The sequence below is a fragment of the Panthera pardus genome, unplaced genomic scaffold (assembly GCF_024362965.1).
Source record: "Panthera pardus isolate Hobbes unplaced genomic scaffold, ASM2436296v1 HiC_scaffold_18, whole genome shotgun sequence".
NCBI classification, from domain to species: domain Eukaryota; kingdom Metazoa; phylum Chordata; class Mammalia; order Carnivora; family Felidae; genus Panthera; species Panthera pardus.
The window spans coordinates 14238195-14258539 of NW_026526743.1; the positions used below are offsets into that span (position 1 = coordinate 14238195).

At 59.8% G+C, this 20345-nt stretch overlaps 1 protein-coding gene across 4 annotated transcripts in view; it reads right to left on the minus strand.

Annotated features, from left to right (window-relative positions):
- LTBP4 (latent transforming growth factor beta binding protein 4) overlaps positions 1 to 18856 on the minus strand; it is a 30145-nt gene extending 11289 nt beyond the window's left edge. Inside the window, exons 1-22 of one of the 4 annotated variants that reach the window (XM_053905924.1) lie at positions 18768 to 18856; positions 14975 to 15033; positions 14673 to 14811; positions 14003 to 14112; positions 9070 to 9261; positions 8637 to 8884; positions 8457 to 8559; positions 7986 to 8060; positions 7767 to 7889; positions 7051 to 7215; positions 6292 to 6438; positions 6049 to 6156; positions 5305 to 5436; positions 5095 to 5220; positions 4212 to 4337; positions 3444 to 3686; positions 2839 to 2964; positions 2631 to 2750; positions 1380 to 1508; positions 1047 to 1172; positions 523 to 645; positions 203 to 334 (exon numbers count right to left, since the gene is read on the minus strand). In XM_053905924.1, coding sequence (XP_053761899.1) covers positions 203 to 334; positions 523 to 645; positions 1047 to 1172; positions 1380 to 1508; positions 2631 to 2750; positions 2839 to 2964; positions 3444 to 3686; positions 4212 to 4337; positions 5095 to 5220; positions 5305 to 5436; positions 6049 to 6156; positions 6292 to 6438; positions 7051 to 7215; positions 7767 to 7889; positions 7986 to 8060; positions 8457 to 8559; positions 8637 to 8884; positions 9070 to 9261; positions 14003 to 14112; positions 14673 to 14811; positions 14975 to 15033; positions 18768 to 18841 — 2926 coding nt within the window. In that variant the 5' untranslated portion in view covers positions 18842 to 18856. Of the gene's footprint in view, positions 1 to 202; positions 335 to 522; positions 646 to 1046; positions 1173 to 1379; positions 1509 to 2630; positions 2751 to 2838; positions 2965 to 3443; positions 3687 to 4211; positions 4338 to 5094; positions 5221 to 5304; positions 5437 to 6048; positions 6157 to 6291; positions 6439 to 7050; positions 7216 to 7766; positions 7890 to 7985; positions 8061 to 8456; positions 8560 to 8636; positions 8885 to 9069; positions 9262 to 12571; positions 12853 to 14002; positions 14113 to 14672; positions 14812 to 14974; positions 15034 to 16861; positions 17114 to 18767 lie in introns of those variants that run through there. The other 3 variants (XM_053905922.1, XM_053905923.1, XM_053905926.1) reach the window with 3 other exon arrangements.
- Between the last annotated feature and the right edge of the window lie 1489 nt (positions 18857 to 20345).

Consider the following 20345-nt stretch of genomic DNA (forward strand, 5'->3'; position numbering starts at 1 on the left):
CACCTCACCTCCAGGGGAAAATGCAAGGGCACCCTGGTGGCTTATTTCCACCACAGAGATGGGGACACAGTTAAGTGCATTGGTTGACGGCTCCTTCCCTCCCCTCAAGTCCGGAAGGCAGGGTGCTCCTCCTCCGTCCCCAAGGGAGCTCATTCCAGCAACTAGTTCTAGAGACAGGAGCGGAGAAGGAGAGTAGTCTCACCGTCACAGGTGCCCTCAGGTCCCGCGTGGTAGCCAGGGTCGCAGTCTCGGACACAGCGGTAGGAGCCAGGGGAATTCTCACAACGCTGGGACCCGCACAGGGCCGGGCCCCGCTCTCGACATTCGTCTATGTCTGAGAAAGGAGGAAGAGCAGTCAGATGCGGGAAACGGGAGGCTGGGAGGCAAATAAGAACAGGTGGGGGAGTTAAGGAAGGGGGAGGAGAGTCAGAAGCGGGGAAGGGAGGAAGCAGCGGACTGGAGGCAAATGGCAGAGCAGGAGAGGCAGAGGGGCAGGGATCAGGCCGGGCAGGCGCCTCTCACCCAGGCAGGAGGCGAGGTCTGGGCCGGCGCGATGTCCGGGAGGACACACGCACTCGAAGGAGCCGTCGGTGTTGGTACAGATGCCGCTCTGGCAGAGGTCCTCCTCGCTGCACTCGTCCACGTCTGCGGGACAGTGTCCGAAACCGCGGACCACCTCCTCGGCTTACCCTTCTCGGGCAAGCCCCTCCACCGCCCTTGCCCCGCCTCTCTGGCTGAGGTCTCCCCTTCTTCCCACCCCCCTCCGCCCCCAGCCTGCCTTAGGCTCCTCCTTTCCCTGAAAGCCCCACCCCTCCGACGCGTTCAGGCCCCGTCCTTTCCAATCACGGAGCAGCTTATCCCGACTCCGCCTTTCCCCCTCCAAACCCCTCCCCTCCCTGGCCGACGCCAAGAGGCTCCACAAGCCCCGCTTTGACGCTTTGAGACCTCAGTCCAAAACGTCAGGCGCCGCCTCCGCCCTCTCCCCGTCCCGGTTTTCTGGGTGAAAGCCCACCCTTTCCCGGTCCAGGCCCAGCCTGGGTACGGACCGAGGCAAGAGGCTCCGCGGGGTCCGGGCCGGTAGCCGGGGGCACAAGTGCAGGCAAAGGAGCCGTCGGTGTTGAGGCACTCGCCGTGGGGAAAACAAAAGTCTCCCTCTAAGCACTCGTTCACATCTAGGGTATGGGAGAAATAGGGCTGCGGGGTCCTGGCCCAAGAAGCATCAACTCCGCCCCTAAGCCACACCCCAGAGGGCGGGTTTCTAAGCCCCACCCACATCCTTTGAGTCCAGCTTCTACCTCCCCATCAGGCTTTGTCCAGGAGCCCGGACCCCACCCCCAGGTTCTCCGGTCCTCTCGCCGCCCTCTCCCCACCCAGCCCACCTGCGCAGGGCCCAGGCCGACCCGACGGCGCCCGGTAGCCCGGCGCGCAGCTGCAGCGGAAGGAGCCATCGGTGTTAGTGCAGTGGCCATGGGGGCCGCAGGAGGCACCCGAACTGCACTCGTCCACATCTGTGGGAACAGGGGTTTCAGAAAGGGTCTGGTTTGGGGCGCCTGGGTGGTTCAGTCGGTTAAGCATCCGACTTCAGGTCATGATCTCACAGTCCGTGAGTTCAAGCCCCTCGTAGGGCTCTGTGCTGACAGCTCAGAGCCTGGAGCTTGCTTCAGATTCTGTCTCCCTCTCTCTCTCTCTGCCCCTCCCCTGCTCATGCTCTGTCTCTCACTGTCTCAAAAAAAAAAGGAGGGGGAGGGGTCTGGTTTAGGGACACTGGATGGATCCTCTTGTGGCAGAGGTCTCTAGAGAAGTTGGTGGGTAGTGTCTTGAGTTGGATATGAGCTGAAAGATCCATAGCAGGAGCAGGTTGGAGAGACCAAGATTCCCTGATTCTGGCGACCACAATTGGGGGTCTTGTAGGTCGGGTTTTCTGGCAATTCCCTGTGCCAGGATCCTGGAGTCAGTGAAGGGACTCTGGACGAGGACTGGGGTCAGAAATTAATTAGGGTAAGAGGTCAGGTATTATAAACCAAGATGATGGGATGGCATTCTGTTAAATCAGGGGTTAGAGTCAGTGACTGGAATCTGAGACCAATTCAGGTCAGGGGTAACAGTCAGAGTCCAGAATTCTGCCTCTAGTCAGGGATCAGGGTCAGGGATCATGAACCCAATACGCCAGGGAAGGTATTCTGAGAATGGGCAGGGTCAATGAAAGAGACAAGATCAAAGGTCACAGAGAGTCAAGGGTTATGGTCAGGAGTTATGGTTAGGTCAAATGTCATGGTCAAGTTTAGGAGTCACAGGTCACATTCAGGGTCAAGGGACAGTCAGGATCAGAAGGGTTACAATTGCTATCAGGGTTGTAGGGAGAGTTTATCAGTAGGGGTAATGGTTAGGTTCAAATGTCACAGACAAGTTGAGGGTTCATGGGCCACAGAATCAGAAGTCACATTCAGAGTCAAGAGTGGTGGTCCAGGCCAGGACTCGCAATACGGGTCAGAGGCCCATAATCTAGGTCAAGAGTCACAATCAGACTCTGAGGGTCAGGGTCCAGAGGACTGAGGTCCAGGTCAGGAGATAATGGGCCAGGTCAGGGGTCAGGGTGCAGGTCTAAGGTCATAGCCAGGGCTTGGTCTCACCAGTGCATCGGCCATGGTGTAGGTGGTGGCCAGCAGGACAGGCTCTGCACTGGAAGGAGCCAGGTGAGTTCACACACTCCTGTCCAGGACATGCCAGATGATTCTCACACTCATCCACATCTGGGGGGCAGGGGAGAAGGTGGCCTTGAAGGAGCAGCCCAAAGCCCCCCTCCCCCATCCACATGCCTCCCTCCCTCCCCGGCCTCACCCTCGCACTCAGAGCCGGCAGCGTTGGGTTGGAAGCCGGTGGGACAGACACACTGGAAGCCACCTTCTGTGTTCTCACACCGGCCATAGGCACAGGGCGGGGGGCTACGGGCACACTCGTCCACATCTGGGGCAGAGGGGACCAGTGGGGCTGAGAAAGGGGCCTGGACCCAAACATCTCCATTGCCATCACCACCTACCCCAACATTGCAGTCTGGAGGCAGTCTCTTGGACTTTGCCCAGGCTCATCCCATCTCCCAGGAGGACAGATTCCTTCCCCGTTTCCCCATTCATGGTCTCTCCAGCTGCCAGGGTGAAGCTAGGGCACCACCTCCTGCATGTTGCCCTCCCCATGTCAGTTGTCCCCTCCCTAGGGTTCCCACAAGCACAAAAGTATCATTCCAAAAGGGAGGCGGAAGGGAGAGCACCCTCATATTTGCAGAAAGGGGAGAAGACTTGAATCAGACCCTCCCCACCCTCTCAGTACTCCTCTGCCCCTGTCCTCCATCACCAAGCCCCATTAGTCTGCCTCTCTGACCCCAACCATGTCTCTTTCCAGTCCCCACAGCAAATGGGGTGGAGTGGGCTTGCATTCGGCACCCTCACCTTGGCACGGGGCCCCCGGTCCTTGGGAGCGGAAGCCAGCAGGGCAGGCACAGTGGAAGGAGCCAGCCGTGTTGTCACAGCGGCCTGGCCCGCAGGGCGGTGGCTCTTGGGCACACTCATCCACATCTTCTTCACACGCCGAGCCCCGGAAGCCAGCCGGGCAAACACAGCGGAAAGAGCCGGACAGGTTCTCACAGACCCCTCTGCCACAAAGGCCTGGGCTCTGCGTGCACTCGTCCACATCTGCCCGGGGCAAGGGGCCCAGAGTCACACCTTTATGTCCCCCACCCCGTGCTCCCCTCTGCCTCCCTGACCTCCATCAGTCTGCCTCCTTGTCTGTCTCGTTCTGCCCCCCCCCATTCCCCATTATTCAAATTCTTCACCCCACATCCCTCTACCTGTTCAATCCCCAAGCTTCCTGTCCGCCTCCTAGAACTCTAGTCAGCATCAGTCGGCTTCTTTCTGTCCTGTTCTCCACAACTCTACCCCCTTCCCCCAGAACTGACATCTCTCTCCATCCTCCAGCCTCTCCATCCTCAATGACTCAGCTTTTTTGTTTTCGATCACTTGGCCTCTCCGTCCCCGTGTCACTGTGTCTCTACAGCCATCAGGCTACGTGTCTGGTTCTCAGAACTTGCCCCTCCCCCCCGCCCCGTCTCGCAGCAATCAGCCTCCCCCTGCCTCTTGCTCAGTTTCTCCATCCCTCATCACTGCCACTCTACCCTTCCCCGCACATCCCCTTCCCCTCTGTCCCTGTCAGTTCCTCACCCTGGCAGCCGGCTCCGTGGGGAGCAGCCTGGTACCCAGCGGGGCACACGCACAAGAAGCTGCCTGGAGTGTTCTCGCAGCGCCCGCGGTCACACGGCGGCGGCACGCGGTGGCACTCGTCCACGTCTGTAGTCACAAACCCGGAGGTTCAGACTGGGGCAGACACTCCCCCTCACGGCCCCCACGCCCGCCCTCCGAGGGCTCTGGGAGGATGGAAGGAGGGGAGGGCAGGGGCGGAGCCAGACTTGGGCCTGGGCCCAACTGGGGAGCGAGCCAGGGACAGTAAGGAGAGCAAGGAATGGGTAGGATTGAGGCGTAGGCGGACGCGGGGCGGGGCAGGTGAGAAGGCAGGGCAAGATGAGGACTGGGGAGCCGGGCAGGGCAGAGGCGGAGAGGGGAACTGTGAGGGGCGGGGGGGTGGGCAATTTGGGAAAGGCAGGATCTAGGCAGGGCAATGGAGGGAAGGGCGGCTATGGGGACCGAACCAAGGGAGGGCAGAAGCGAGGCAAGGGGCGTTTAGAGTACCGGGCCCAGATGCGGCAGGTTAGGAATCAGGAGTCAGGTGCTAGGTGGCCGCGGTTGTAGAACAGGGGCGGGGCCTGAGGGAGGGCGGGAGCTAGTTGGGAATATGGTGGGGGCGGGGCCAAGGGAGGAGCGCAGCGGGACTGGGTTGGGGAGAGAAGTCGGCTAGTTGTACAGCAGGGACCCGCCCCGTCGGGAAAAGCCGGCTGGGCGGGGAAGAAGCCGTGGCGGGGCCGAAGGGAGAGCTGGAGCGGGTCTGGGGGCGGGACCGGGAGCGTGGGGAAGCGTGGGAGGGCGGGAACTGCTGGAGGGAGACCCGGGCAGGGGTGGAGCCTGGAGCTGGGCGGGGCGGATTTCTCACCCAAGCACTCCGTAGCCCGCGGGCCGGCTCTGAAGCCCGGGCCGCACACGCAATGGAAGCTGCCTGGCGTGTTTTCACAGCGCCCGGGGGCACAGGGCGGGGGCACGCGGCGGCATTCGTCCACGTCTGAGGGCCAGGAAGGGGCTGGTCAGGAGGAGGTTGGCAGAGATTCCCCGCCCCGCCTCCGTCCACCCTCTCTGTCGGGCTCACCGACGCAGTGTGTGCCCTGCGGGCTGAGCCGGAAACCCGAATCGCACGCGCAGGTGTAGCCACTGGGCCGGGGGATGCAGCGTCCTGGGCCGCAGACCTGGGGATTGCGCTGACACGCGCCCGCAGAGGGACCTGGGGAGTCCAGTCAGCCAGGGTTCCCCCATCTCTGAATCCTCTGTCCCTTTCGCCCCCGTACAATTCCTTCAGACGCTCTGCCTAAGACACCCTCATGTCTGTCCCTCCCCACCCCTCTTCCACCTCTGATCCTCCGCTCCTTTATTATGGGACTTCTCATCAGATCCTCTGCCTGAATTCCCCTTATTGCCACCCCCAAAGTCTCCATTTCTGAATATTTGCTTTCCGGTCCTCTGACCGAGATACGTTCTTAGCGCCCTCTGTGTGAAAAACAATTGTCCGACATTAACTCAGCACTTACTATGTGGCAGACTCTTCAGGGAGAGTTCAGTGAATCCTCACAATGATCCTCATTTTACAGATAAGGACACTGAGGCTCAGAGAGGTTAAATGACTTGTGCGATCAAGTGAGAACTTGAACCCAGGGCTGTCTGACACCAGCTCCTAATGTTACCCAACACTCAGCTCTCCAAATCTTTCTCTCTTCCCACACATTCCTTAAGTCCTCTGGCTGTAACATCCCTAACCTGGAATCTTCACCTTAGAGCTCCCCGCTAGAACCCCCACCTGTGATACCCCCATTGATGCCCTCGATCCCCTCTACTGCACCTGATTCGGGGATCTCAGGACCAGACCAGGCAGGAATGCTGGGCAGGGGAAGCTCAGGGCCCGGCCTTGGCTCAAGTCGGGGTTCTGGACGGTGTGTGGGCAGAAAGCCTGGTTTAAAAAAAAAAAAACAAAAAAAAACAAAGGAATAACAATGAATGGAGAGCTGGATTTGGGTGTCCCCCTCCTTATGAGGCTAGGGCAGCCCCTCAGAGATGACACCTCTTCCTCTAGAAGCCAGCTCACCTGTGGGTGGCCGAACGGTGGAGGGTGGAGCCCGGTGGCTGAGGGACACTCGGGGTGGCTCCTGGCCCAGGGGTCTGGTGTTGTAGCGGAGGTCAGAGGCCGAGTAGTGGTAGCCAGGGCCAGCCGGACAGATCTCCCGAAAACCCTCTAGGAACAAGAAAGGGAGGGAGAGGGGCAGAGAGAGGGCATGAAAGCAGGAAGGAATGAGACAGAAGAGGAATCTAGAATCTGGCCTTGACTGGGGGCAAGGCTTGGCCTGGGTGTGTGTCAGGGGTTTGGGTTGGATGTTGGTTTGGGGTGATACACTGGCCAAAGAATGGGACGTCCCTGAGGGTATGAGTGGGACCAAGGATGTTTTTCCCTATTTGGGAGAGTGACAGGGACGGGGGTTGAGGGTGGGATCTGCTTTGGTTTGTTGAAGGGTCTGGTTTTTAGGTAGAAGCTACACTGCCAGGGGACCGTCTCTGGGAAGGGCATATCTGGGGTGGGGACGGAGCTTAGACTGAAGGCAGGATCTCTGGAACTCCAGACTTGGCCAACGCTTGGGGACAGGGTTGGGCAGGCAGCATATCTCAAGGGCTAGGGGTAGTCAAGGCTGGGGTTGATGCGAAGGGGTTTGTCTCAGGGGTGGGTGGGGGTGGCCAAAGGTGAGGTGGAACCCCGGTGGAGTCCACTCTGGGGATCTGAGGGCCTGGGGCACCTAGGGTGGGCACCGCGTTTAGTCAAGTCTAGAAATAGGCCGGGCAGGAGGCTGCTCACCTGAGCCAAACGGTGGGCAGAGCTGGCAGCCTCGACCCCAGGCTTTGCCCACGCGGCTGCAGCAGCAGATCTGCTTGGTGATATTGCGCAGAATGGGCAGGGAGCAGCCACCGTCGCGGAGGACACGGAAGCAGGGCCCTTTGGCCTCTGAGATCACGTGCTGGGCTGGGGGTGGGGGAGGAAATTCTTCAGGGCGGGCTTTCTAGGGAACGGTGGGGGCGAAGGGATCTGGGAGACAGGAGGATGGTCCCCGGGAGGGGTTGGTGGGTGTAAAGGCCATTCAGAAGAGGTCTGTAAAGGCCATTCAGGAGAGGTGAGGGGTCTGGAGGTGTGAGAAAGGTTTAGGGCCTGAGGGGGCAATGGGAAATCTGACAAGGATCTCAAGGTCTGCAGAAGGTCTGGTGGTCGAGGGAGAGGAAGGGATTTGGGGGCCTGAGAAAAGCTAAAGGAAGTCTGAAGATCGGAAGGGATATGGATCTAAAAGTTTGAGGGGTTCTTAGAGGGGCTGAAGAAGGTCCAGGGAGTCTGAGAGTATGTAAGAATCCGAGACGTTCTGGGGGGGGGGGGTGTCTAATAAGAGTGACTGGGGGGACCCGGGAGTCTGGGAGGATCGTGGGAGTCTAAGGGAATTAAAGACCCCGGGGTGCTCTGGTATGGGGTCTGAGGGCCTGGCGGACAGGCGGGCAATCCAGCCTCAACCCTCTCCCGTGGCTCACAGATGCAGCTGCTGCGGGACGAGTCGTGCAGGAAGCCGTCCGGACACACGCACGTGTACCCACCGTGCGTGTTTGCACACTCCCCGTGCTGGCAGCGCCCGGCGGTCGCGCACTCATCCACATCTAGGAGGAATGCCGTGGGCTCAGGGGCATCAGGGATGAGCTCCCTGCCAGCCCGGCTCGTAGAGCCAAGCCCTTCCCACTCCTGCCCCTGCTCACCTTGGCAGGACCCATTAACCCTTTCAAAGCCGGTTGGACACGGTCCATCTGGGATGCCCACTCGGTCGGAAATGCCTGTGGAGAGAAGAGAGGGGTGGGCCAGGGGCGGGCGGAGCCAAAATAGATGGGCGGGGACAAAAGAGGGATGGGAGAGATTAAAAGATGAGTGTGGCTTGAGTGCAAGGTGAGCCTGAGATAAGCGGTCTGGCAGAAGGCAACGTGGGAGGTTCCAGAAATTCATGAGTGGGGCCATGGTATAAATGTGGGGTGAGAACAGAGTAAACAAAGTCAGAAAGTGGAGTGGGCGGTACCAGAGCGGTATGGATAGATCTAGACTGGAAATGATCCCCACAACAGGGTACGTGTGGTTAGAATTTGTGAACAGGGTTTGTCTATGGGCAGGGTACCAGGAGCCACGGGGTTATCACCTCTCCCCAGCTCCAAGCACCTCAGGGACGCCCTGGGACTTACCCAGGTGCTCCGAGCATGCCTGACAGTCGTGAACGCCCCAGGCCAAGCCGGCCCCTCTGCAGCACACCTCCTGCGTCCGGAGCCCGGGCAGCGGGGACACACACTGTGGGAAAAGTGTTGGGTGAGCGCGCCCCCGCGTGGTGGCACGCTCCGGGCCCCTCCCCACCCGCCTCTGCTCACTTCGCCTCCGCGCAGCTCTCGAAAGCAGTAACCGAAGCCCGAGGCATCCGAATAGCTGTCCTCGCGCGGCGCACTCTGTGCCAGCACCGTGTAGGGCGCCGCCGCCTCCGCCCGCGCCGCCGCCTCCGCCCGTGCCACTGCCTCGGCGTCCGCCTCCTCCCAAGAGCCGGACACACGCTCCACCTGGTGCACCACCACGGACGCCTCCTGCGGGTGCTCCACGTGGACGCTCACCATGGACGCCACGCCTGGAGGGAGGCACGGCGGGGCAAAGGGGTGTCTACACCCCAGTTCTTACGGACTGGGACTAGGAATGGGCGGAAGGGCGCACTGGAGAAGGGTACTTAGGGGAAGGCAGGAAAGATGGGGGTCAGAGAAACGGCGAGGTAGTGGACAGAGGGATCAGAGGGGACCCTGGCCGCGCCCTCCTCACCGTGCTCGTCGTCGCGGTGGTTGGCCAGTGGCATGGTGTACACCGAGCGGGTGAGACCTGGCATGGCTGGGGCCGGTGGCCGGGCGCCTGAGGAATGCAGCTGGCAGAATTTGCCAGCGAAGTCCGGGGGACAGAGGCAGCGGTCAGGCTTCACGCACACACCGCCGTTGTGACAGATCAAGGGACACAGGACTGGGGGGGAGGGGGAGGAGAGAGGCTAACTCAGTCCCTAACGTTGTCACCTAGTGGTTGTAAGCCGCTCCGCCTTGAGCTGTCCTGTGTCACCCCCACCTACCCAGACCACCTGCATTGGCTGGGTCCGGTCTTACAGCCCTCAGGTATAGCTCCTCCCACTGGGTCAGTTCACCACGCCCTCCCGCTCTTCACTTTCAGGTCACTCCGCCCTTCCTCTCGAGTCCCACTTTGAGGTCGAGTCGGCCGCGTTCCAGCCCCACCCAGGCAGCGCTGTCCCCGCCCATTGGCTCAGCCGCGACCACTCAAGTTCTTTCCTTAGCACTTAGCCCCGCCCATCTTTTCACCAGGCTGGATTCTTTGCTGTTCTAGCTACGCAGACCCGGCGCTGGTCTCTTCCATTGCCTAAATCAACGTTTTGGCCACCCCCTAACACCACTCCCCTTTCCCAACTCTGTCTCTTTAGCATTCTAGGCACGCGCACATTCCGTCTGGCCAGGTCCACGACACTCAATCTCCGCCCACTGGCTATGCCTCGCCTTCTAAGAGCCTCGCCCACATTACCTTCTACCCCCGGGATTCTAAAGCTCGCCTATCTAGGTGTTTAACCTGCTGCCTTTAGCCCCGCCCACCTTCCTTTCCTCACGCGGATTTCCCCGGGCTCTCGGGCTCACGCTCCTCCCGCCCCACCTCCTCGGCTATCTGGGCGTCCTAGCCCCACCCACCGCGCTTTGTCTCCGCCCACCTCCCCTCCCGCTCCCGCTCCAGAGTTCTAGCTCTGCCTTCCCGCCTCCTGTAGCCCGGGGGCGGGGCCGCGACGGGAACGCGCCTCCTCTCCCCTCTGCGCGCCCTCGCTGGGCCCCAGGCCACCTCTGGGCGGGGCTCTGCCAGCTGTGCGGCGGGGTAAACAAAGAGAGGGGTGCGGCGGGGGTAGGGCGGCGGCTCCGCATTCCGGACCCTTGGGGAGCCCCGAGCCCGCTGAGCCAAAGAAGGCCGGACGTATCCGGCGAGGGCACCCCCTCCCTTTCTCCCCCGGGGCTGCAGAGAACAGCTGGAGACAGCTGTGCGGAGGGGAGGACGGGGGCAGGCGGCTGGGGCCGTCCAGGAAGGCGTGTGTGGGATTCTGAGCCACACACTGGAGACAGGGAAAGCGTAGAGGGAGCCCCTTCAATTTAGAAGGGTAAAGAGACTGGACTCCTGGAAGGAGATCACATAGAGTGCAGTACTCTGGGATTCAAAGATGGCTTAAGGTTTCTAGAATGGAAAGAGAGCCTAGCTCAGAAGAAACCGAAGCTCCCTTTCAACAGAAGAAGTCCGTTAAATCCTTTGGGGAATTTGCCCAGAAGACAGGACTCTAGTGCCTTCTAGGGGACAGCTAGTTTGAGGGTGCTGAGAAAAGGATTTACATGGAGAAATGGGATTCCCTGGGAGTCCCCAGCACACAAGAGCCTCAATTGTCTGAGAAGATTCTAAGATACTGTGGATCTCACATCCCCTCTCAACTAAGGGAATTAGGTGCCCAAGTCTTTGGATGAATGGCTGCCTAGGGGGGCGGTCACAGTGTCTGTGGAGAGTCTTCTTGTGAGAATCAGCTGAGCAAGACCCTCTGGGGTTCTCTGAAGATAGATGGATCAGAAGTTCCTGGGGAGGGTGGTCAGCTGGAAAAGCGAGGCTTGGAAAGACAGGAATCGGGAATCCGATGGCACTTAGTTGTAAATATAAGAGAATGGAAGTCTTTTGTGGAAAGAGAATTCAGCTGGGGAGTGGAGTTATCACTACATAGGGCCTGTAGTCTAGGGTTTCTGTGGGAAGCAGGGAGGAGTAGCTGAGGGACAATACTACAGGGTTGTCTGGTGAGGGGCACAGTTTGGGGGATTACATCAGAAGAATGGGAGGGAACTTTACTGGAGAGGCTGGTCTCTGGAGTCTGTTGATAGGGGTGGGGAGGAGGCTTAGGGTCTGAAGGCTGAGACTCTGGGCTCCCCTAGTTAGGAGAGTCAGGCCAGGCAGGACTCCAGAGTGTCCTAATAAGGGTCCTTAATTGAGTAGCTGGAGAGGCTTAACTAGGAATCAAGATTCCAAAATAGCAAGGGTCTCTGCTGGCAGGCATGGTAATCCAGCTAGGTCTCAGGGCATTTCCCAGCCTCCTCGGGCATTTCTCCGCCTTCTCTTGGTCTGAATGCTGGCCCCCCACCCAGCTCCCTTGGGGCTCCCACACCCAGGACGTGTTGCTACATGGGCACGGCCAACTCCATGCCCCACGCCTCTGGAGGAATAAGGAGCTGAGGACACTGGGGTCCTGCCGAGGTCAGCCCCCCTTCACATGCCCCTCTTGTGCCTCCAGGGGCTTGGCACCCGCCTGGGCACGGCGCCTGGCACGGGCGCGTTGGGGCTGGGCCGGGAGGGAGTGTAGGCAGGAGGGAGGAAGGGGAGGAGGGAGGGAGTGGCAGCGGGCGGGGGCTCAGGCGGGAGATGAGCTCACGCCGGCCAGGGCTGGATTGGCTAGGGGCCAGGCTGGGCGAGTTCTCAGAGCCAGGGGCCCCCACTCCCCACTCCAGAGGGCCTCTGGGGTTGGGGGCAGGTAGGCCGCGACCCGAGAGCCCGCCCATCCCTGCACCCTGGGGCCAACAGGTGACCCGCCCTCCCCACCTCACCTGAACCCGGCGGGGGGCTCCCTATCTGTAGGGGTGCCTGGTGCGCACCCTCCTGTCCCCTCTGCCCCCAGGGGGCGCCCCTTCCCCTAAGCCTCCTATCTGGGTTTCTCTCCCACGTGCGACCCTTGCAACTCAGAGTCCCGCAGAGACCCTCCTTCTAGGGACCCTGTCCCCCTCAGCTCTGCCGATCAACTTTCCTCACCCCAACCCCCCTCCTCACAGGCATTCGCAACCTTTCCTAACCCCTCCCAACCAAAGATAAAGAAACTGGGACACCCCTCGGGGCTCTGAAACTCTCCCTTAGTCTCCAAGGACTCCTTACAATCTCAGCATTGGGGCCCCCTTCCCCAAAGCTCCCAGGCTCCTCAATTCTGGTAGCCCCCACTTTGACTCAAAGGCATGAAAGCCTGCCCCAGTCCCCTCACGTGGGACGCCACAGGTCCCTGCGAACCCTCATTGCTTGCAAAATCGGGACCCTCAGGACTCAACCCCAAAAGCCAGGAATTTAAGTCTCCCTTCCTTAATACCCCAGGGATTCCCCAACACTACCGTACACAGAATCCGGGCTCCCTCTCCTGGGGGAACTGTCTCTCCCGTCCCCGGGGATCCTCCTCCCCCTGGGAGCCCCTCCCTCGGGACCACCACCCCGCACTCACAGGCGCGGAAGCCGGGTCCCCCCGGGGCCGCCCCGCCGGGCGCGCCGCTGTCCACGCTGGTGGTGTTGCGGGGCGCGCAGGTCGGGGTACAGCGGGAGCCGGTGGGCCCATGGACGCAGCGCAGGCCGCACACGGCGGGGGTGAAGCGCACGCGGAGGCGCTCTCGGGGCCGGCCCGGCACGGGCTGCGGCCCGAGCAGCGCCAGCAGCACCAATAGCGACACCCGCGCGCCGCCCGCCATGGCTGCAGCGCCGCGCTCCGCCGCGCCGCCGCCCCAGCCCGCCCGAGGGGCCCGGCCGCGCCCGCCCGCCTGCGGGGGAGGGCGGCCGCGCCCCCGCTCAGGCCCCCCCCTCCCCACCACTCCCTCCCCGGCGGCCGCGCGGGGGCGCGTGGGGCTGGGCGCGTAGCCAGAGGCGCGCAGGCTGGGCGCTAGACTCGCAGGGGGGAGGGGGCGCCCCGTCTGCCCCCGCCTCGCACCAACAAGTGAATGGGGCCCGCAGGGGAGCGGCGGGGAAGGGAACAGGTGGGGGCGGGCCGGTTTCCCCCTAGACAGGGCCGAATCCATAAAGAGGAAAGAGGAGTGGGGGCCACATTTGGGGAGGCCGGTACAGGCTGATTCTCCGCCCTAGACCCAGAGAAAGAGGCTTCATCTGGATAGGGGGCTGTCATGGCACATCTGGGCAGCCAGGTGGCACATCTGGGGGAGAGGAGAAGGGTCGGTGCACCTGGGCACATGAAAGAATCGAGGGTCTGGATGGTGGGCAGGACGCTGGGGGGCACGTTTGGGGATGCAGTCACATCTGGCCAGCACCCCACACCTGGTAGGAGAAGTCAGAATGGATAAGAAGGAGCAAACGGTGGATTGAGGCTGTGGGCGGGGGTCCTCACATCTGGCTGGATGCCCACATCTGGAAGACTTTAGGGAGAAGGGGACACATCTGGGCTGAAGGCCACAACAGGAGGGGGACTTTAGAGGGTGGTTGTGCTAGCCCAGGGGCCGAGAGCTGGAGTGGGAGGAGGGCAGGGGGAGGGTCGTGGAAGTAGGGGGAGGCCTTTGGCTCCCAGCCGCCCCGCAATTTTGGGCATTCGGTGACCGGGCAGGCGCCAACCCGCACAATCGCTTTTGTTGTCTGGGCTAGTTGGGCTGCGCTCTCTGCCGGGACAGCGCCCCCCTCTTCGGCCGCAGGGAGCCCGGACGCCTGGCTTCCCGGCCCCACCCCCGCGGGTCAGCGCCTCTGGCCGGCGTCTGGTCCTGTCCCGGGCTCACCTCGCACGGCCGGACGCCAGGGTCCCTAGAGGGTCCGTGTCCTGGGGGGCTGAGCTACAACGGGGGGCAGCTAGGCGGCGGCTGGACCGTGGGAACCAGACGGCTTTATCTGGCCCGGAACCCACCCCCCTGCCCCCCGGCAGAGGAAGGGCGGATGTTCTTACCCCGGGTCTGGCCGGCAGGGGCGCGCTGTGGGGGCCTCCTTCTCAGCAGTGCCCGGCCCCCTGGCCCACGGGGCCGCCTTCGTCTCAACAGAGCTCGGGCCTCCTGAAGCCTGGATAGAAGAGGGCAGAGGCGCTGTCAACGCGGTTAGACTGACACCCCCTTTCCCCACGACTCAACCGTAGCTGGAACGGGCCTTTCGAGCCACGAGATCTCCCAGTAACAGCTCTGCCCACCCCCCACCCCTATCCCTTTCCGGGGACCAGACCTTGTACGTTCTTCACAGGCTTGGGGAGAAACAGAGATGAGGAAGGGAGAGAAAGAGAGCAAAGAAGACAGAGACAGAGGCAGAAAGAGAGCGTCGCAGAGAGACAGAGAGGACAAGGGGCAGGTAATGAGAGAAACAGAAGAGACAGAGATGGAAAGAGCAAATACAGAGAGAGGGACATGGGGACAGGGGCAGAGAGATGGAGACTGAAAGACACAGAGACTTCGATAGGCACGAAAAGGAGAAATAGAAGCAGAGATCCAAGTTGCCAAGGAGAGGCAGAGAGAGACCAAAGGAAAAGAGATGCAGGGAGCAGAAAGAAACGTGTGCTGGGAATGGTGGTGGCTGGTGGCGGGGAGCCGGGAGCTCCTGAGCATCTGGTAGGGGAGGGATTGCACACTCACGTCAGTGGCTGCCAGTTGAGGGACACCTGTCTCTTCCTCGCGCTGGGGCTGGGGCTCGGCAGCACCTGGGGCACTGGGGTCAGGCACTGCTGAGGGCCTGCACACTTTTCAGGCGGGCAGCTCTGGACCCTGCAGGAGGCTTCGGAGACAGCCAGGGACTTAGTGGAGAAGGAAGGGACCAAGTCTTTCCACCAAGTGCATCCAGCATTCCGGCTGGGATGAGAGGTGGGGAAGGGAGCGGCTGACACCTCTGCTCTTACCCCCTTTCACTCCCTGCCTATACCCCACCTAGAAGAACCCACCTCTGACGCAGCGACTTCTCTTGGGCGACTGGCCTGGGCAGCACCGACAAGCAGCCACACTGTAAACAGGGGTGGAAGTCACTCAGACCCCTAGCCCTCTCAAACTGCCCAAAGAGGGCAACGGTGGGTAGGGGAGGGAAAGTCAAGAGAAGGCTTGAGAGCAACTCGAAATAGATGTTTAATTAATTTGTGGCACTGCGCTGGATGCCTGCTTCCCCGTCTGCACAGTGGGAGGCAAAATGGCTTAGATTCTCCGCGCATGAAAGTCGCAGCAACCCTACTTTAATTTGTTTTCTCAAGTGTTTAGTGGTAAAGTCTTATTGGTAAGGACATTTTAAAGCCTTAATTAATTTTTTTTTTTTTTTAATGACGCAAAGTGGATCTTTAAGTTCACTGCCAAGCCCGTACTGCCTGGGAATCTAGAACCCCGCCCTCCCGCACATCTCTGTCCTTGACTCAGCCATCATCCCGAGCATGGCCGGCAGGTGGCGCCACTTCCACAGGCCTCAGCGGCTGGGGAGGGAGGTCCTCTTTTTGACTGTGGGTCCAGCGGGGTGCTGAGGAGGAGGAGGAGGGGGATACAGAAGGAGCCACGGCCCAGAACTGGGAATCCCAAGGTCCGAGTTCTAGACCGTTCCTGCGCTTCCACGCACTGTGTCCTGGAGCCAGCATCTCCTTGTCTTTGGGCCTCAGTTTCCCGCCTGACCAGGAGGAAGGAGTTCTTTGAGAAATCCCCCGCTCAGTGGGTCTCAGATTCTGAGTAGCGGAGTCCTCAGCTCCAGCGCAAGTGCTTCGCAACCAAGGGGCCCCCCAGACAAATCCATTATCCCTAGGCTAAGGGGGACGAGGGACGAGGACGCGCGCTCTGGCCCCGAGAGAAGGGCAGTGGGGAGATGCTGTGAAGGGGACGTCGGGCTCAATGACTCTTTCCAGACGGGTGGGGCTCAGTGGGGAAGGAGGCCGCCCGAATGGGAGCCTCCGGGACCCCAGTTCTTGCTGTTATCCCTCCCGCCTTTTCTCTGCGTTAACCCCTTCCCGGCCCCGCCCCCGGCGCGGCTCGGGTTACTAAACGCATTCGCAGAGACCGAGGCGGGAGCAGAGCCCGGGGCCTTTGTAACGGAGCGCTGGGCCGCAGAGCGGGGGGTGGGGGTACTGGGCAGACTGCTTCCTTCGATCTCGTCACCCGTAGACAGGAAGGGTGGCTATAACCCCCGCATCTATAGGAAGTTTTGGATCTTTTGCCGCGAAATCACTGGTACCTCATTCAAGCCCGGGATCCTCTTTCTAGGAAACAAGAGCATCCCCAACCCTCAGGAAATCTGAGGACCCCCCTCCGCACAACCCCTTGCAAGCCCCTCCGCCATCAGGCTCGAAGTCCACGTCTTCCTAAGTCACTAGGAAAACCCAAGGGTCCCTTTAATTAATCCACTCGTTCCCAAACTCCAGAAAATCAGTACATCTTAACTCCACCATAGAATCCCTTCATAACCTCCCAGACTCCTCCTTAAGCGCCCAAGAAGCTTGGGGAACCCCATCCTAGCTGGGGGGCCCCACCCATCTATCATCTTAGGAAAACTCAAAGCCCCATTCCCATATAAACTGGGACCCTTCTCCGGAAAAAAACAAACAAACAACCTGGAATTCCCTGGGGCTACATCCATCTATCACACCGGCGGGGACTCCCTCGCCTCAAAATCCCAGTACTCCCCGGATTCTAACCCCTGCAAAGTAGAGGGCCCTAACAAATCCAAGAGCTCTGGCTCTTTCATCCCTACCCTGAAGCAATGGGTTCGTATTCCCCTAAATCCGCAAGTCCTGGTCCTCACGGACCACCAGACTTATTGGATGGAGGGGGCACAAGGAAGAAGGGGCCGCAGCGGGGCTTACCCGGCCTGGCGGCCCGGGATCCCCGCAACCTCGACGGCCTCCCTGGGGCTGGGGCTGGTGGCGGAGGCGGCGGCTGCGAAGAGTGGCAGCAGCAGCACCAGCAGGAGGGGGCGGCGGCTGCTGGGGCCAGGCCGCCGCATCGTGTCCGGCGTGGAGTCCCGCTCCAGGCGGGCCGTCTGTCCAGCGGGTCCGGCTTGGCGCGGCCCCGCCCCCCGCCCCCGCCCGAGGCCGACTCATTTTCTCCACAGTCTTAGCCGCGGCTGCGAACTTCCCGCCAATCAGAGCCCGGTGCCGCCAGGGGGCGCTGTCCGCGCGGCCAATCGGAAGGCGGCAGGGGAGGGGCTAGCGGGACAGGTGCCGGGCGGGGGGCGCTGGGGCCTGGAGTTCTCAGTGCTGGAGGCGAAATCGGGAGTCGGGTACCAACTTGTGAACGAGAGCCCAAGAGCGGAGGTGCTGGGACCCCCCCACCACCACCACGGTTGGGAGGGACGCATAGGCAGTGGGCCCTAAATTAGACTCAGGCCTCATCCTTCGCTCACAGTAGTGGGAGAATTTGATCAGAATTTGCTCCCTGACTGGTGTAAACGCTGGAAGCCCCCATAGGTGTCCACTTCTCACACTAGAGGCTCAGGATTCTGGGTGGGGGTAGTGCTAATCCTGCAGTAAGCCCCAGGTCCGACCGCTCTGTGGCCCCAGGCCCACCCTGCACCTTCCCAAAGGGTTTTCCCTTCTCAAGGCCCTGTGCTGTTGGGGTTCCGGGTCCAACAAGCAGAATCTTGTTCCTTGGAAGGTTGTAGCCTCTGTCCATCACAGGACCGAGTCTCTGCCCCTGACCCACAGACTTGGCTTCCAAGGGGCTCCTAGAGAACTGTTCTCCTCCTTACACCCCTCTCCGCAGCTGCCCCTAGGGGGTACCAGACTCCCCTTCCCTATCCTGAACCTTTAAAGATTCCCAACAGCACCCCTCCCACTGCCAGAATTACAGACTCTCTCTTTAGAGAATTCTAGTCCCCTCCCTTTCTAGGGACCCCAAGCCTCAGAGGGCCTTAGGCCCCATCTGCACTCTCTTTAGGGAGGTCCAGGCTCCAAGCTTTTCTTATGGCTTCCCATCTCGGTAGGTCACAAGCCCAGCCCCTTTTACTTCATTATAAACTCAAGGCCCCACCCTTTCCCCCACCCTCGAAATTTGCCCCGCCTCTCTTCTCCCAAAGGCACCGCCCCCTGAGTTTCCGACCCCGGCTCCCTACTTGACCCCTTCCCGTCTGAATTTAAGGCCACTGCCCTTCCCATAGCGAATTCCGGTGCAGCCCCATGCTTAGGATTCCCAAGCCCCACCCCTTTCATGTTTGCCCCGCCTCCGAGGTTCCAGGCCCCATCCCTCCAGGCGGTTTGAGCCTTTTAGTTTCCAGTTCTGGATCGCTAGCTCCGCCCCCAGTGGATCACAGGCTCCACCCACACAGGATACTAGGCCCCCTTCCCTGATCAGAGGGCCCACCCTAGGCTGAGAACATCAACCGATCCAGCTTTGTCCTCATCCCCCATTCCTGCTCCTTCCAGTGGAGGGGCGACCCTTTCACCCTCCCCTGTTACAGTGAGCACCGGGTAACTCACATAGCCCCGCTCACACTGTTACTGCCACCTACAGCAATCCACACCTCCATCCCACACGGACACCCAGAAATCCAGGCCCACCCACCATCCAGGGCCACGCAGCCCCTTAGAGCAGTAACGATGACACTCAGGGACATTCGTGGGCTGTCTTAGCATGATGAGGGAGTGCCTGACTGCCCACTGAATGTGTTCCGTGTCCCTGTTTTTGGGAAGCCCCCACAATCCCTGTTAACATGGCCCTGCAGGACAGCATGTCCTGGCCCCCCATGCCCCCCTCCGTTGCCCTCCTCCTCACCTCCTACCCTGTGGCTGGAGCATTTGCTGGGGGCGCTGCTGAAATTCCTCCCTTCTGCCTGGGATCCGGGGCATCTTCAATGCTCGTTGCTAGGCAACAGCCTCTGGCTCACCACTACAACTTCCGGGGATGGCGTTGGCTTCCCATCCCCCCTGAATTTGGAGTCCCCAGCTCCCAATCCTTCCCCATCAGTGCCACTATCTCCCGGGGTCGTTTCTATGTCATCCCTTGGATCCTGATCTGATCTCAACCCTTCAGAATCCCTGAGTTCTGGTGCTGTGGCATTCCAGAAGCTTCTTCCCATCGTGTGCTCACACGCTGGGTTTTATCCCTGGTATTAACAGACAGACAAATCTCTTTAGTGTTCCAGATTTTCTTACATTTTCTCTCTCAGTTCTAGAATCACCAGCAACCCAGAAACACAACGTGTTCCAGATTCCCTGGCAAGGAAAAACTATCTCAGTATTCTAGATCTGTGAGCATTATAAAACATCCCACATTCTAGATTCCCTGAATTCACAACCCCTCCTCCTATGTTCTAGACTTTCTAACATTCAAACATTCCCTAGGGTTCTGAATGCCTTGGCATGTAAAAATATTTCTAAAGTTTGAGGTTCACAGGTATTCCAAAACACTCACGTTTTTGAATCATTCATCTCTGTTCACATTCTAGATCCCCTGACAATCCAGAGGCCCTTGCCATTATGGGTTTCTTGGAATGCAAACAAACCCTCTAGCGATCCAGAAGAGCTGACATTCCAGAATACCCTATGTTCTAGATTTTCTAGTACTCCACATTGCTGTTTCCTACAATTCTCAGCATCTCCAAATCTCCGGCATGCAAGTGTAGAATCATAGGCATTCTACAACACTCCCCTGTTCTAGAACCATTGACTTCCAGGTCCTTTGGTCAAGCAACTTCTGTTGTGTGGATTCTCTGAAATGCAGGGCAGGGGGATCCTAATATTGTTCATCTGCTAGCACTCTAGAATATCCCTGTGTTCTAGATTCCCTAACACTCTGGACCCTTCTCCACTATGTTACAGAAACTCTGGCATTCCAGAACTAATTTCCCTTTTCAAGGGAAATCAGCATATTCTAAAATCCTTGTTCCCAGTCTGCCCCACTTTCTTTCCTCTTCGTTGGCTCAAGGAAAAGATGCACAAATCTTTCCTGAGAAGTTGCCATGGGAACAGGTATTATTTGGGGGAAAATCTCAAGGATATTAAGCTAGAGTGAGCTGAACCTGTCCCTCATAACCTCTCTGGCATGGGCAGGAAAGGGATGTGGGAAAGGTGTTTGTGATGGCGATGCTTAGGGTACAAATGTTCAGGATGTGGCAATCACATAGCTGACATCTGTGTTTCTGTTGACCTGTGGCCAGTCGTCCTTGCTTGTGGTAACAGTACCCCGATTCACCTTTCAGGAATTCCTCCTCCAATCTGTCAACCTCCTGGCCTGTGAGGGCACATGACCCCTGGAACCGTGGAAGGCCTCCATCACACCGGCCATAGTGGCTGGTTCAGGGATGGCCGTCTGACTAAATTCAAGTCAATAAGAATCAGTCGTGTGATTTGT